At 37.7% G+C, this 15,905-nt stretch overlaps 1 protein-coding gene across 8 annotated transcripts in view; it reads left to right on the top strand.

Annotated features, from left to right (window-relative positions):
• LOC118856549 (muscular LMNA interacting protein) overlaps positions 1 to 15,905 on the top strand; it is a 386,664-nt gene that overhangs the window by 242,170 nt on the left and 128,589 nt on the right. For all 8 annotated transcript variants that reach the window (XM_036766910.1, XM_036766912.1, XM_036766909.1 and 5 more), the window contains one exon: positions 11,444 to 11,488. In XM_036766910.1, coding sequence (XP_036622805.1) covers positions 11,444 to 11,488 — 45 coding nt within the window. The remainder of the gene's footprint in view (positions 1 to 11,443; positions 11,489 to 15,905) is intronic.

Genomic DNA, 15,905 nt, shown 5'->3' with positions numbered 1-15,905 from the left:
GTATATTTTCTATTTCTGTTACTGCTGCTGCTACTGATACCACCATCACTTCTACAATTAACATAACTACCAATATTTATACAGTATTTTACAAACTGTAAGAGAGGCAGTGTGGTTTTGTGAACAGACGGCTGGACTTGGAGTCAAGACCTTAGTTCTAGTCTTTCCTCTAATGTATATTAGCTGTGTGATTTTGGGCAAGTCACGTAGCATCTCTGTGGCCAAAGGAAATCTCTAAACAGAAAGGTACATATAGTATTGTTGAAATGAATTAATGGAGGAAGTTTCCAGACTGAGAGTTCCCCACACAGATGAAATTTTAAGTCTAGACAACCTTACTTGTGCAGGTGGGGGAGGAGGGAGAGAGAGGGAGAGAGAGAGAGAAAGAGAGGAGAGAGAGAGAGAGAGAGAGAGAGAGAGAGAGAGAGAGAGAGAGAGAGAGAGAGAAAAGAAGAAGACAAGAAGAAGAAGAAGAAGAAGAAGAAGAAGAAGAAGAAGAAGAAGAAGAAGAAGAAGAAGAAGGAGGAGGAGGAGGAGGAGGAGGAGGAGGAGGAGGAGGAGGAGGAGGAGGAGGAGGAGGAGGAGGAGGAGGAGGTGGAGGAGAAAAGAAAGAAAGGAGCACAGGAAGAAAAGAGGAAAATTAAAAGTAGGAAGGAGAGAAGAAAGGAAGAGGATAAGAAAGGAAGCAAGGGAAGAAGGAAGGAAGGAAGAAAGAAAGGAAGTGATAAAAGCAACACAAAGCAATTTAGGTATATTATCTCATTTAGTATTCACTTGTGAAGTAGGATGTAGACTAAATGGAGAACAAGGAATCTTTGAGTTAGTAAAATATCTGAATTCTAAATAGTTTAAAGGAATAGTAAATTTGTTATTTGAAGTATAAGACAGCTGAAACTAAATGAACAAAATGTGCTTTGGTAGAAATCTACAGAGAAGAGAACTTGCTTGACAGGATAAGAAAAATTTGTAATCAGTATAGCACTTGTTCCCGTGTAAGAGGATGCTAACTAAGTACTTGAAGGAATTTGAAAATTGGTTCATTCTGGTAAAATGGTTTAAATTGTCTTCTTACTTATTCTGTTTATATAATTGGCTTAATTTGCTTAGTGGATACTGTAACCCAGCTTCAATTTTCATAATCACAAATTCTGAATTAATGGAGTCCAAACATGTATGTCGTTCTTTTATAGTAAGTTTGCTCCTACTGGGGTACAAGAACTCTTTTAGGCCAATAGGTTATTATTTCCTTCAAAAAGTTATTCATCTTCTATTGTGGTAGCAGCGAGGAGAGATAGTTAAGTAATATTTGCTATGTGATTGCTATCTGCCAGGTACTGCGCTAAGTTTTGGGGATACGAAGATAGGGGAAAAAAGAGAAAAAAAAGAAAGAAAAACAAATGAGCAAAAAACCCCAAATCCCCCCAAATCCAAAACAAAACAAACCCCCAAACTCCAGGAACCCAGGCCCATGCATATTTAAAGAAGTTGCATCTGTATTCTAAATTATTTTACTTTTTTCCCCTCTTCTCATCCTTTTCCTTCCCTTCCCTTCCCTTCTCTTGTCTCCTTTTACTTCCCCCTCCCCTCTTTTCCTCCTTTTTTCCCCCCTAGGGATCACAATTTTGTTCCTCGGATATGCTTACTATTGAATCTACTTACACTTACTATGAAAGAAATTTAATTTTACTTGTAGTCTGGAACCATTGTCTAATTTAAAAGATAAGAAAAGAAAATCTGGTTATTGGCATGTATAATTGATCCAAAAATTTTCCTTTTGAAAGAAAAAAAATACAAATAATCTGGTTTACCTACAAACTCTATATCTAATAAGTTTATTTTTTAAGTGCCAGAGAAAGAAAGTAGAGGCAAGATGTAGTATATTGAAAGCAAGCCTTCAAGTCAGAAAAATGTAGCTTCAAATATTGCCTCTGGAATATGCATTGTGTGCTATCCTAGGCAGGTCACCTCTCAGTGCTGTAGGCAGCCCTCTAAGACTAAAGTTATGGAGAAGGAGCCTACACACCTGTGTGGGTAGGGGGAATTTCCTCCTCTGGGATTTCTCTATACCAGTGAAATCCCAGGTCTAGTATCTATCCTTATAGAAACAAAGTAGGGAAAATGGTTGATAATAAAAAATACAGGTAAGACCTCATCCTCATGAGTTTAAAGGGAGTATCAAGATTTCAGTATGATGGAAGTGTGTTATTTCCAAATATTATCAATGTGTTATTTTGTTATAAGGGGCAGCTAGGTTTCGCTATAGTACATGGAGTGCAGGGCCTGGAGTCAGGAAGACTCATCTTTTGAGTTCAAATCTGGCCACAAACACTTATTAGCTATGTGACCTTGGGCAAGTCGCTTAAACCACTTTGCCTCAGTTTCATCATCTGTAAAATGAGTTGGAGAAGGATATGTCAAACCACTTCAGTATTTTTTCTCAAAAACCCCCAATGGGGTCATGAAAGTTGGGCATGACAGAAAAACAACTGAACAATAGCTAATTTTGTTATAAACATTTCAAACTATATATGATGTGATACATTCACAATAGATTCTAAAATAGTTTCATTCATACAAACAAATGATAAATTCTTGGTTAAATAAATCAACTGCTAATTTGCCAAGTGCATTTCCATTCCTCCAACATTGTCATCTTCATACATCCCCCTGCTGCTTTAGTGAAAGTTAGTTCAACTTCTAATCCCCCCACTTATTAGCTACATGTGGCCTTAGGCAAGTCACTTATCTCAATTTCCTCAATTGTAAAGTGGTTCCTTTTGGTTATATTATTCCTGGTAAGCCTTGGTGCTAAATTTTTGTGGCCTGCAGTGAAATTTGCACACTTTCCACTATTTTTTTTGTGTGAGCTGCATTGACCATTAAGTCCAGGTTCCTGAGGGCAAACCTTCTGTCATTTTTGGTTGCAATAACCCATTCCTCAGTTGCTCTTATAAATACTTACATTTATATGAACAAATCTCCTTGACTCAATCTATAATTCACTGTTTCTTTGTTGATACATCATGGCTAGGTTCATGTAAATGTCACCATGGAGAGTCTTATGATCCCTCTTGCATTTTACCTGTTTCATAGGCTCCATCCAGAAGTAACCTACTTTCAGATACCTTTTATAAATTCAATGGTACTCACCTATTATAGCCTTTATTGCTCAGTGAAATGCTGGCTGTTTGTTATTAATCATTATTAGTATTCATTATCATTATCTTCACCTTCATAGTACTATCCCTCTGTCTATAGTTTTATGACCACACTATCATTTATTAATTTATCATTTTTCTCTGAGAAAGAAAATGCTTTGAGGAAATGGGAAAAATAAGTTTACATGGAATGGGAAAAAGAATGGATGGAGAAGGTCAGGGACTGTAGGCTTGCTTGTGTGGATAGGGATGAAGAGAGGGGAATGTCAGAAAAAAGGAGAGGGACACTCAGTTAACTGAATATTTTACAAAAGTTCCATACACTTGCCTGTATGTTTGTGCATATGTGTGTATCAGATATAGTTGTTTCCTTAGATAGAGGTTAGCTGTTATCACCTGGCTCTAGTGAGATGCAAAACACTGTACTACAATTGTCTGAGGTAAGTAAAGTCTATACCTTCCAGGGACAGGGCAAGGGTGGGGGTAGATAAGGGTGAGGGCAGAAATAGTGTTCTGGATGGTAACTGAGAAGGCCATTGCATCATTGGATTTGGGTGCATTTGGTATCCAGTTATCTAGTGTTTGAATGGAATAAACTTGTTTCTCAGAAGCTGAGTTGGCCCAAGTGGTTGTTTTTCAGCACATTTACAGTGCGCAGTGGGGTTCAAATTCTCATTTCTCTCTTTATTCTTTAAGCATCTTACCTAGTGTATAAAAGAACTCCACCTTTCTGTATGGCATTTACAAAAAAAGATTTTTGACTTTTTCATACTGTTCTTTGCATGTGTGTTTTTAATCTTTTATTATGAGACTCAGTTAAATGCTTTCTTTCTTCTCTCTCCTCCCCCTTTTCCTTTTTATTTCTTTTCTTCCTGGTGGTGTCAAGTACTGTAGGGAGTTGTTAAAGGATTCTGTTTCATAGAAGACTTACTCTTACATTTTCTCAAATGCTTAAAAAGTAGGAGTTCTCATCTTCCTAGGATTCTTTAGGTAGAAACTCATAACAAGAATTTTAAGGGTGCTCAACTTCGGTTCTAAACTTATTTTTTGTGACTTCTGAGAAATATTATCCATTTGTAATATCATCACATAATCAAGATTTAGAGCCAAAAGAGATCTCTGAGATGCCACTCTGGTTAGTACTGCCATAGGATTACCCTATATTGTTACCCAGTGAAGGTATATTTTTGGAAATTGACTTTTAAATGGGAAAAGATGGGAGATGTAAAGATTTTTCCACGAGCTCAAATACAACCTATACACAAATGTTTTTCTGTTTTCTACACATTTTTGATTTGTATAATAAATTAAATCTCAGAAGATGTAATTTACATTGTTCATGCTACTTATTTTAAAATAGGGTTGATCTGTCACTTATATAAAGCCAAATATCAACCTCTTTATTGAGTGTACATTGTAGAATGTAAATTTCTTGAGTTCAGGGCCTGCTTTGTTTCTATCTTCATCTCCCCAAAGACTAGCACAGTCATTGATAGACACTTAAAAGTTTGCTGAATTCACTGATATTACTTTAGCTGCATCTTTGCTAGCCAAGGTCTCCTATTTGTTCTGTTTCTTGGAAGGCAGTTTCTTTTTTTTATTTATTTTTGGAGGTGGGGAAGGCAGGGCAATTGGGGTTAAGTGCCTTGCCCAAGGTCACAGAGCTAGTAGGTGTGTCAAGTGTCTGAGGCCGGATTTGAACTCAGGTCCTCCTGACTTCAGGGCTGGTGCTCTACTGACTGTGCCACCTAGCTGCCCCGAGGCAGTTTCTTTAATCTATGATACCTTTAGAGATCTCATCTATATTTTGCACAGATTGAAAAAAATTAATTAGTGGAAGAAAACTATTGTTTTGGGAAAAAATGATTTTCATTACTGATACTCCATTTTGAAGTGGGAAGCCAAAAACAGACTGAACAGAAGAAACATAGTAGCAATTGGTAGGAATTGCAATGAGGAAGATTTGGGATCGGTACACAGCAAAAGTTTCTGATCATTTGGCCATTCAGAAATGGACTGAGTGAAAGAAAGAAAGAAAGGTAGAGAGAAAGAAGGAAAGAAAGAAAGGAGGGAAGGAAGAAAGAAAGAAATGGACTGGGCTACCATCATGAATTCCCCATTACTTGAGGACTTCAAAGGTAAATTGGATGAGCATATATTGGGGATGTTGAAGAAGGGATGCTCATTCAAGTGCAAGTTGAATGGAGGTGACTAGAAAGGTAGATTTAGGCTCAGCAACAGTAAGAACAAAGACAAACCTTCCTAACAATTGAGGTTGTCCAAAAGTGAAATGGGATGTCTCAAAAGCTTGTGAGTTCCCAGTTACTTGAGGTTTTCAAATGAAGGCTGGATGAGTACCTGTTGGTTTAGCAGAGGCAATATACGTTTATAGGATAACTAATAAGGCAGTTTTAGTGGAGAAAACTCCTGATGATTCGATAAGCATTGATTAAGCACCTACTATGTTCTAGACATTGTGCTAAGCTCTGGGGATACTAAAATAGGTAAAAGACAGTCCCTGTTCTCAAGGAGTCCACAATCTAATGGGGTGGGGATAGAAAACAAGAAACAACTGTATATAAACAAGCTATGTACAGGATAAATAGGAAATAAGCAAAAGAGGAAGAACCTTAGAACAGAGAAGGGTTGAGGAAGGCTTCCTGTAGAATATAGAATTTTAGTTGAGACTTGAAGGATGCCAGGGAAGCCAGTAGATATGGATGAGGAAGGAGAAAATTCCCAAAGCTGAGAGAGGGAGTGTCTTGTTTGAGGAACAGAAAAGAGGCAAGTCGTCATCGGATCAGAGAGTACATAGTGGGGAATAGAGTGTAAGAGACTAGAAAGGTAGGGAGGAGGAGTGATACATTGTGATAGACTTTGAATGTCAAATAAAGAATTTTGTATTTGATCTTTGAGGCAATTGGGAGCCACTGGTGTTTATTGAATAGTGGGGTGATATGGTTGGACATGTGCTTTATGACAATCACTTTGGTAGCAACATGAAAGATGGATTGGAGTGGAGAGAGACTTGGAGTAGGTAGACCTCTGGTAAACTATTGCAGTAGCCTAAGTGAGGTGATGAGGGTTTGCACCAATGTGGTGGCAGTATCAGAAGAGAGAAGGGGACATATTTGAGAGTTGTTGTAAAGGTGAAATTATAGGCCTGGATAACAGATTGGCTATAAGGGGTGAGAAATACTGAGGAATCGAGTATGACAATTAGGTTCCAAGCTTGAAGGGCTGGGAAGATGGTGTTGCCCTCTATAGTAAAAGGGAAATTAGGAGGGGTGGGAGTTAAGGAGAAAGATAATGAGTTCAATTTTGGAAAACTGAGTTTAAGGTGTCTACTGGACATTCAGTTTAAGATTTCTGAAAGGCAGTTGGAGATGAGAGATTGGAGGTCAGCAGAGAGGTCAGGGCACAATAAATAGATTTGAGAATCATCAGCAGAGAGATGAAATTAAATCCATGGGAACTGATGAAGTCACCAAGTGAAGTTGTAGAGAAAGAGAAGAGGGACTAGATTAGAACCCTGTTGGAACATTTATGGATAGAGGTCATGACCTGGATGAGGATCCAGAAAAGGAGATTGAGATGTCTGATAGGAGGAGAACCAGGAGAGAGTGATTTCCCAAAAACCTAGAGAGAAGAGAGTATCAAGGAGAATATGGTGATGAATAGCATCAAAGGCTTCAGAGAGGCGAGAAGAATGATGATAGAGAAAAGTCCATTAGATTTGGCAGTGTTGGACTGTTTTGGTGAAATGATGAGGTCAGAAGCTAGATTGTAAGGGTTTAAGAAAAGAGTAAGAAGAAAAGAAAGTGGAGGCACCTATTACGGATGTTCTTTTCAAGGAGTTTAGTCACAAAGAAGAGAAGGTATATAGGACAATGTGGGGATGGAAGGATCAAGTGAGGGTTTTTTTCTTTGTCTAGTGGGGGACATGGGCATGCTCATAGGCAGTAAGGAAGAAGTCAGTAGACAGGGAGAGATTGAAAATAAATTATGGAGTGGGAATGACAGTAGGTGATCTGTTGGAGGAGATGAGAAGGAACGAGATCACTTGAGTAGGTGGAGGGGCTAACCTTGGAGAAATAAGGAGTTTTTACCTTAAACTCCATCTAGAATTACAATACACCAATGACTCAGTTTGCACCAATATTTGATTAGTTGTTATTTAGCAAAGGTGTTTTGCTGTCTTTGATTGAAACAATGGAAATGAACAGTTATGGTTTCTGAAAAGCACAGGTCAGCTGAAGCACGGGAAACAAACAACCAATTCATATGGTCAGTGTAAACAAGGTTGTGGATGCTACATCAGTGTTTCCATTAAGACACCTGAGAAGAGTTGGTAATACTACAAGTATTTCTAGTTCTCGATCATCTCATAGAAAGGCCAACCTACACAGGTCAATTTGTCACAGGGAATGATAATGTTTATCCTTTCAAATGGGACATATCAAAAACATAATGAGCTATAGCTATAAACATAATGAACTAAGAACAAACAATCCTATTAACTTGTAGTAAAAACCTTTCAGTTGTCATTACATTCTGCATTATTACATCCCTTGCCAAATTGTGTCATTTCTACTTTCCCAATGTCTTTCCCATGTCTGCTTTCTGCTCATACAGCAACCACTAATCCATGTCTTTATCACCTCTCATTTAGAGTATTGCAATAAGCTCATTTGGTCTCCCTGCGTCAAGGCTCTCCCCACTCCAATGCATTCTTTACTCAATTGCCAAAGTGATTTTCCTAAAACATGTCTGCCTTTCCCTCCCTCCCTCCCACCAATCACTGGCAATGTCTCTCCATTATCTTTAGGATCACTCAGGCAATCAGCAAGCATTTACTAAGTACCTATTACATACCAGAAACTATTAAGTACTGGGAGTAAAAAGAAAAGCAAAAAATAGCCCCTATGTTCAAGAAGTTCACAATTTAGTGGGTGAAACAACATAGAAACCACTACACAAACAAACATACAGGATAAATTGGGGATAATTTTTGAGAAGAGGCATTTAGTTTAAGGAATAGTGGGAAAGGATTCTTGCAGAAGATGGGACTTTACCTGAGACTTAAGGGAAAACAGGTAGGTTTGGAAGCAGAGATGATGGAGACAGAGTCCTAGGTATTGGAGATAGCCAATGAAAACACTCAGATTCAGTAGACATGGAGTGTCATGTGTGAGAGCAGTGAGGAGACCTTGTCACTGGGCCAATGAGTACATGTAAGAATACTGGAAAGATAGGAAGGGGATAAATTTGGAAGGAGTTAAAAGCTAAAAGGATTTTTATTTGATTCTGGAGGTAATAGAAAGACACTACAGTTTGTTGAATGGGGAAGGTTGGTGACATGGTTAGAGCCTTGCTTTAGGGAGATCAATTTGACTGGTGATGGAAGGGTATACTAGAATGGGTAAATTTTAATAATTTGTAATAATGAACTAGAGCAGCCAACTATAAAAATCTAAGCATGAGTGATGAAAGACTGCACCAGAGTTGTATCAGCGTCAGAGATGAGAAGGTGGTGTATTTAAGAGTTATGACAAAGGTAGAGATGACAGGACTTAACCAATGATTGAATATGATGGTGTGGAAGAGAGAGAGGATAGAGGATGAAACCTAGGTTGTGATCCTGAGTGACTGGAGGGACGCTGGGATTTTTATCAGTAACAGGAAAGTTTTGAAGAGGGGGTTTTGGGGAAAATGATAATAATCAAGTTTTGGACATGTTGAGTTTAAGATGTCTATGAGGTATAGGCTTTGGGTTGTTGAATAGGTGGTTGGAGATGTGAGACTGAAGGTCAGGAGAGAGTTTAGAGCCGGAGATCTGAGAATTATCTGCATAGAGATGATAATTGAATCCACGGGAGCCGATGAGATTACAAGCAAAATAGTATACTCTAGACGGAGAAGATCATGGCCCAGCTGAGAACCTTGGAGGATACCTGTAGGTGTGACCAGGATAAAGATGCAACAAAAGTTATTGAAGAGCAATATTTGTATTAGGAGGTGAACCAGGGGAAATTGGTGTCACAATAACTTAGAGAGAAAAAATGTCAAGAAGAGGGTGATTAGCAGTGGCAAAGTCTGCAGAGACAACAAGAAGGATGAGGATTGAGTAAAGGCCCTAAGATTTCTCATTTAAGAGATCATTGATAGCTTTGGAAAGAGCAGTTTCAATTTAATAAGATTGGAAGCCATCCTGCAGTGTTAAGAAGAGAGTGAGAGGGAAAGAAATAGAGGCATCTGTTAAAGAGGGCCTTCTTAGCAGTCATTTATCTTGGCAAGGAGGAGGGCCACCTCTTATGTGAAACAGGATAAAGGAGTTAGTAGCTGCATACATATGAGTACTATGAGATTAGGAGGAGGGGAGAAGAGAGAATGGCCTCAATTTTTTTCACTAAAACATGAGGCAAAGTTCTTAGCTGAGAGGATGGAGTGAGGGGCAGCTGTGGGGTAGTTTGAGGAGGAATGAAAAGGTTTGGAAGAGCTGCTGTGGAGAGCGACACAGGGAATTGATTAGGGAGAGGTAAAAGATTTGTCCTGCTTTAGAAAGATTATAAACAGCAAACAAATAAATTAAAAACAGACAATTAAGCACACATATGTAATCTAACTATCTACAAAAATCCTGGTTGAGATTTTATATGTACATAATACATGTATGTGTATACAATACGCATATGTCTGTACTTATATATGTATATACAAATAGGCTTCCCCAAAAGTCTTAGTGAAATTTTAAGGTTTAAGCTCTTAAAATTTCACTGGGCCTTTTGGAACACCCTGCACACACACACACACACACACACACACACACACACCCCTTGTACACACACTATCTGTACACCCATCTACCACCCAACCATACTCATGCCCTGTACACACACACTCATATGCCCCCTACACACTTTGTATACATACACCCTTTACACACACACATATCCATACACATACCCCCACATACACATACTTACACACCAACCCCCTGTATACACACATGCATACACACTCTGTTTACCCCCCCATATACACATACCCCATACACACACACACTCTGTATACACACACAAACACACTCTGTATACACACACACACACACTCTGTATACACACATGCACATATACCTTGTACACACATTATCTTTATACCATCCACCACCCAGCCATACACACACCCTGTATACACACACACACACACACACTCATACACCCCCCCATACACATACACACACTCTGCATATAGACATGCACACACATCCTGAATACACACACCCTTTACACACATACCCCCCATACATGCATCCTTTACAAACACACTCACTCGTATACTCCCACATACATGTCATACACCAACCCCCTGTATACACACATGCACACACACTCTGTATACTCCCCATACACACACACACACACACTCATACATCTTCCACACACACACTCACACACAGACACAAGCTGTATATATACACATGCACACAGACCCTATACACACACATACACACACATACACACACATACTCATACACACACATATAAAGTACTCTGCCGTTGAAAGCTCTTCACAAGTTGGCCCTTTCCTACCTTTCTAGTCATCTTACATTTATTCCCTTTCACACAGTCTTTAATCTAGCTAGCTCAGTTTTTACTCACATATGACAGCCCCTTTCCCTTCTCTATACTTTCACATTATCTTCATCCCTCTATCCCATAGCTTGAATGTTCTCCTTTCTCACATATACCTCTCCCTGGTTTCCTTAATTTCCATGATTTCCTTTAGGTTTCAATTTAAGTCTGCCCTCTGTAGTTCTTTTCTGCGTCCTCCCCACCAAGCTGCTAGGACTTTGCCCTGTGAGATTAAGTTCCATCTCTTCTGTATATAGATCTTGTGTTTATATAGGCATTTACATGTCTTCTTCAATAAAATGTGAGCTCCTTGAGGGCAGGGACCATGTTTCTACCTTTCTTTTTATCTTTGGTGGTTACCATAGTGCCCAGAATATAATGTCTTTAATTAATTTTTGTTGGCTAATTATATGTATTTTGCTTAAGTTTTAATTTGAATTACATTTAAACTCTAAATAGTTTTCTTGTCCTGAGCTATGCAATTCTTATGGATTTTTAATTTAGAAAATTTTTGATGACAAAATTTTTATATCCTACCCCTTTCGCAAACCACTACAAACATGGATATAATATACCCCTTTTATATTATCCTTTTCTTTAAGAAAATTATTATTTAATCTAATATACTGTATATTTACATTTTTTTTTCAGGCAAATCTCACTTCCCCATCATCTACAGCAGCTGTGAGTCAACTGGTATGTACTATATTATATTTCTAAATTACAGGGTGATACCAATGAAAAATGTTGATCTTGTAGAGCATTTCTATTGGAAGGAAAATAAAACAGGAACAAATATAATGTATTTCAATTCTTGAGATCCCTTGAATAGGCAAATAAAAATTTGACAGAAAAAGAAAAGAGGAGATTTTTTTCTGTCACTTCGTATTTTTATATTTCTCATTCATGTGATAATAATTCCAAACAAGTGCATATGTTGCATTATGTCACTGGTTGAAAGTCTTATTGTGTCTGAATTCCTGTGAAATAGTATATTCACTGACAGTTTTAGAGGAACATGTGGTTTGTAATACATTTTACATACATGTCTCATTTGTTCCTCCCGATGACCCTATGAGGTATGTGCCATAGGTGATGGTCTTCTTCTTCTTCTTCTTCTTCTTCTTCTTCTTCTTCTTCTTCTTCTTCTTCTTCTTCTTCTTCTTCTTCTTCTTCTTCTTCTTCCTTCTTCTTCTCTCTCCTCTCTCCTTCCTCTCTCTCTTCGTCCTTCTTCTTCTTCTTCTTCTTCTTCTTCTTCTTCTTCTTCTTCTTCTTCTTCTTCTTCTTCTTCTTCTTCTTCTTCTCCTTCTCCTTCTCCTTCTTCTCCTTCTTCTCCTTCTCCTTCTTCTCCTTCTTCTCCTTCTTCTTCCCATTTTATACATGAGGAGTCTGACACTCTGAAAATGTGAATTGCTATGCCCAGGATCACATAACTGACTCAGTATCCTAAGTCAGCTCTTCATATTATGCTATCTACAGTATATTTGTATGCAAGTTGACAAAGTAGTTGATTGATTTAGTCAATTCACTGAAAACAGACTTGCCTTATTCAGGCCATCATATTGCTAAAGCAACTGGTTATATCTTCCCTCTTTCCATCTCCAGAAAAAAAGTGCTTTGAGGGTAGGGACTGGTAATCTTTTATCTTTGTATCCTAGGCACCTAGGTTAGTGCCACATAGCAGACGTTTAAGGAATATTGGTGAACTGAATTGTTAAAATTTTTAGTTGGTTCTTTTGGGATTACATGGTTCATAAGCAGCTAGGCTAATATCTATACTAAGCCCACACCAGTGAAATACTTGGGCATGAAAAGGAAAATGAATGTTTGACTAAATTCAACCTTAAAAAAGACATAAATTCAGTCAAATGATGGAATGCTTGAAAAACATAAACATTTATGCAAAACAATTTTTCTCATAGATGTCAATAGGTCTGTAACAGAATGGAAGGTAGAATATGGTGATAAGAAGAATGTTAGATTGAGTGTCAGAGTGTTTTCATATTAGTTCTTGTTTTGCTGCTAACTAGTTGATTGACCTTGGGCCAGATACTTCCTCTCCAGGTCCCTCAGTTTCTTTATTTGTAAAATGAGGGGGCTGGACTAAATGATCTCGAAGGGTCTTTCTGGCTCTTATATTCAATGAATACTAACATTCTTATTGAAGGAGTTACCATGGAAACAAGTAAACCTTCAAATAACATGCTGGAACTGCATGGTTTTACGGGGGAAAGAGGAAAAAAAACAATTTTGGCATGGTGTCTTCCTTAGATGTAGAAATTTTATTTCCTGCTACAGTCATGTTGCAAATGTTTATGTAGACCAATGGATATCACCTCTGCTACTTACTACCTGTATGATTTTGGCCACTAAATTCACTTTTCTAGGCCTCAATTCTTTTCATCTGTAAGATAAAGTTGACTAAATCATCTTTTTTTTTGAGGGGGGAAGGCAGGGCAATTGGGGTTAAGTGACTTGCCCAAGGTCACACAGCTAGTGAGTATGTCAAGTGTCTGTGGCCGTATTTGAACTCAGGTCCTCCTGACTGCAGGGCCAGTGCTCTCTACTCACTGTGCCACCTAGCTGCCCCAGACTAAATCATCTTTAAAGTCACTTCCAGATTTAAGTGATCTCTAGTTCCTCAGTTCAGGTGATCTCCAAATTTCTCCAGAATGCTACAAAGTTTTTGTCTTGCTTTCCTTAATTTCTTTCAGCAGTAAGCTGAAGAGCTATTTTTTTCCTTGCCACTGATGGCAAGTTGTTTTTGGCCTGATTCAAAGTAAGATGAGAGAAGATTAAGCCATATGAAGAAAATACTGAGAATATGTTAGACATTCACAAACATTCCCTAACCCTAAAGCTAAGGACTAGAGAATCCTGGCATGTAGTTCCCAATAACCAGAGAACATTCCTTGATTTTTTGACAGTAAATGTTTGCATTAATCATAATGTATGTGAGACAACACGCTGCAGTGGATAGAGAACTGACCTCTAAGCCAGGAAATCTTAGGTTTAAGTATTACCTTTGATGGGTACTGGCTGTGTGATTCTGGGCAAGTTACTTTTACCCTAAAGTGCTCTAAGCAACCCTCTAAGAACATACAGTTTTTGGAGAAGATGCCAATCTGTATTGGAAAAGAGTTTCATTGCTTGGAAATCCATTAGCCAGATGAGAACACAGGTTTATTTCCTGTCATATCCCAGTAATAATAACAGTCTCTCTCTCTCTCTCTCTCTCTCTCCTAAATAGATTTTATATAATTCATATACATATGTATATAAATCACATATAAGCTATAAAAATACATTTGTATATAAGTAACAAACATATATATGTATATATCTTATATATGAATATATAAGTAAAAAACTTACTTATATACATATGCATATATATAGCTTATATATGAATATGTATATAGGTAATAAACTTATATACATATGTATATATACAGCTTATATATGATTTATATAAATATGTATATGAATTATATATAATCTATGTAGTCAAGAGAGAGATTGTTAATATACTGGGATGTGATATATGTATATATATGTCAATTAAGGGCTTGCAAAGCACGTAAATGTGTGTGTATATATATATCTATATATATCTATGTATCTATATATCTGTGTGTATGTGTGTGTGTGTATAAACACATATATGGATTTGCAAAAAAATTTTCTATACATTCTCTCGTTGGAGGTCACTTGATGGTATGACCCATTGTTTTAATAGTAACTAGATCTTATCATTCAATTTCGAGGAAAGGTTTAAAATAAGCCATTGAATAAAGTAGGCCATGAACAAAATTAACTTTTAGAATATGTGACTTCAGCATTATTGCTTGATTAAAACAATGGGAAATTTGGCATTCTCTGAGGGAAGAACAGTATGAAACATGACTTAGGATGACTAGGCTTTTCCTTCATATTCATAACAGTTTCACTCCATGCTCTCCCATCTCCTCTACCAAAACATTCCTTCACTGAGGCTTAAAATTAAATTTTGATCTCACACCCCTCCCCTGGGATGGAGATAGGTTAGTGAAAGAATTATCCCTAAAAGAGCTCATCTCAGAATCAAACATCTTTTGGCTTCATGGTGGCTAGATTCACTCTCTTGTATGTTTTGAGCATGATTTTGGCAGCTCCATAGTGTATAGAAAGCAACAACGTCATACTACGTATGATCATCTGAAAGAGAAATATTAGAGCATTATGCGACAGTGGCTTCTTTCTTTGTATGAGAAATTGTTCAGTTCCCCACCCCCCCCCCAACCCATGTTGCTGCTCAGTGTCATTATAAAGCCAGATATACCTTTTTTTAACCAGATTTTTTTCCTAATATAGCTCTATAATATTTTGTTGTCAGTTATGTTGTGGGTCATTCTCAATGTAAATTGAACACTCAACATTGACTACTATTAGGAAGTAAAGTTGTGGTCATTATATACACATACATGGACCCATGTAACATAAGCTTGTCAGTCTATCGATACTGAGAAGATTAAATTCATTGTGTCATTTTTATTGATCCTACTTACAGTTAATCGATTTTGTCCTGTAATGATCCAAGTCATGGTTCTTTGCCTCTGAACTGAGTTCAGAACTTCAGCTGTCCTGTTATAAGTTAAGTTTAGAAATCCAGTTCTCCTTTAATCACTGTTATATTCTTGCTTCAAAGAAATCTGCTGTCTTTGGGGGATGCAGGTAGACATCAGGGAGTCTGGTCCAGCATCTGTACAGCCCTAAGCTATTGTTCAAGGATGCCTGGACTCAAAGAATGAACTTTTCTTAGTCACAAGATGAAAGGAGGGAGTTGCTGGTAGCGTAACCAATCATGTTCTCGTCAACTCCATGGTGTCACCAACCCTATAATCAACTGTATTATTTCCTCACCTACCCTGTTCTGTTCTTTGTTCTATCTTATGAAAAGGAGCTGAGCCTCCATCTTGGAGTCTTTGGCAGTCTGAGGTAGCCATTGACCCATTCTGTTAGCAGGTAGAGTCCCATTAATAAATGTTACAATGCTTAGAGAAAATGTACCTTAGTCTGCTTTTGCTGAACTTCTGAATTTGTTTGCCGAATGCAACACTATGTTTGCCAGTGT

The sequence above is a fragment of the Trichosurus vulpecula genome, chromosome 7 (genome assembly GCF_011100635.1).
Source record: "Trichosurus vulpecula isolate mTriVul1 chromosome 7, mTriVul1.pri, whole genome shotgun sequence".
Taxonomy (NCBI): Eukaryota; Metazoa; Chordata; class Mammalia; order Diprotodontia; family Phalangeridae; genus Trichosurus; species Trichosurus vulpecula.
The sequence above is the reverse complement of the archived record's forward strand: the minus strand, read 5'-3'. Positions and strand labels throughout refer to the sequence as shown.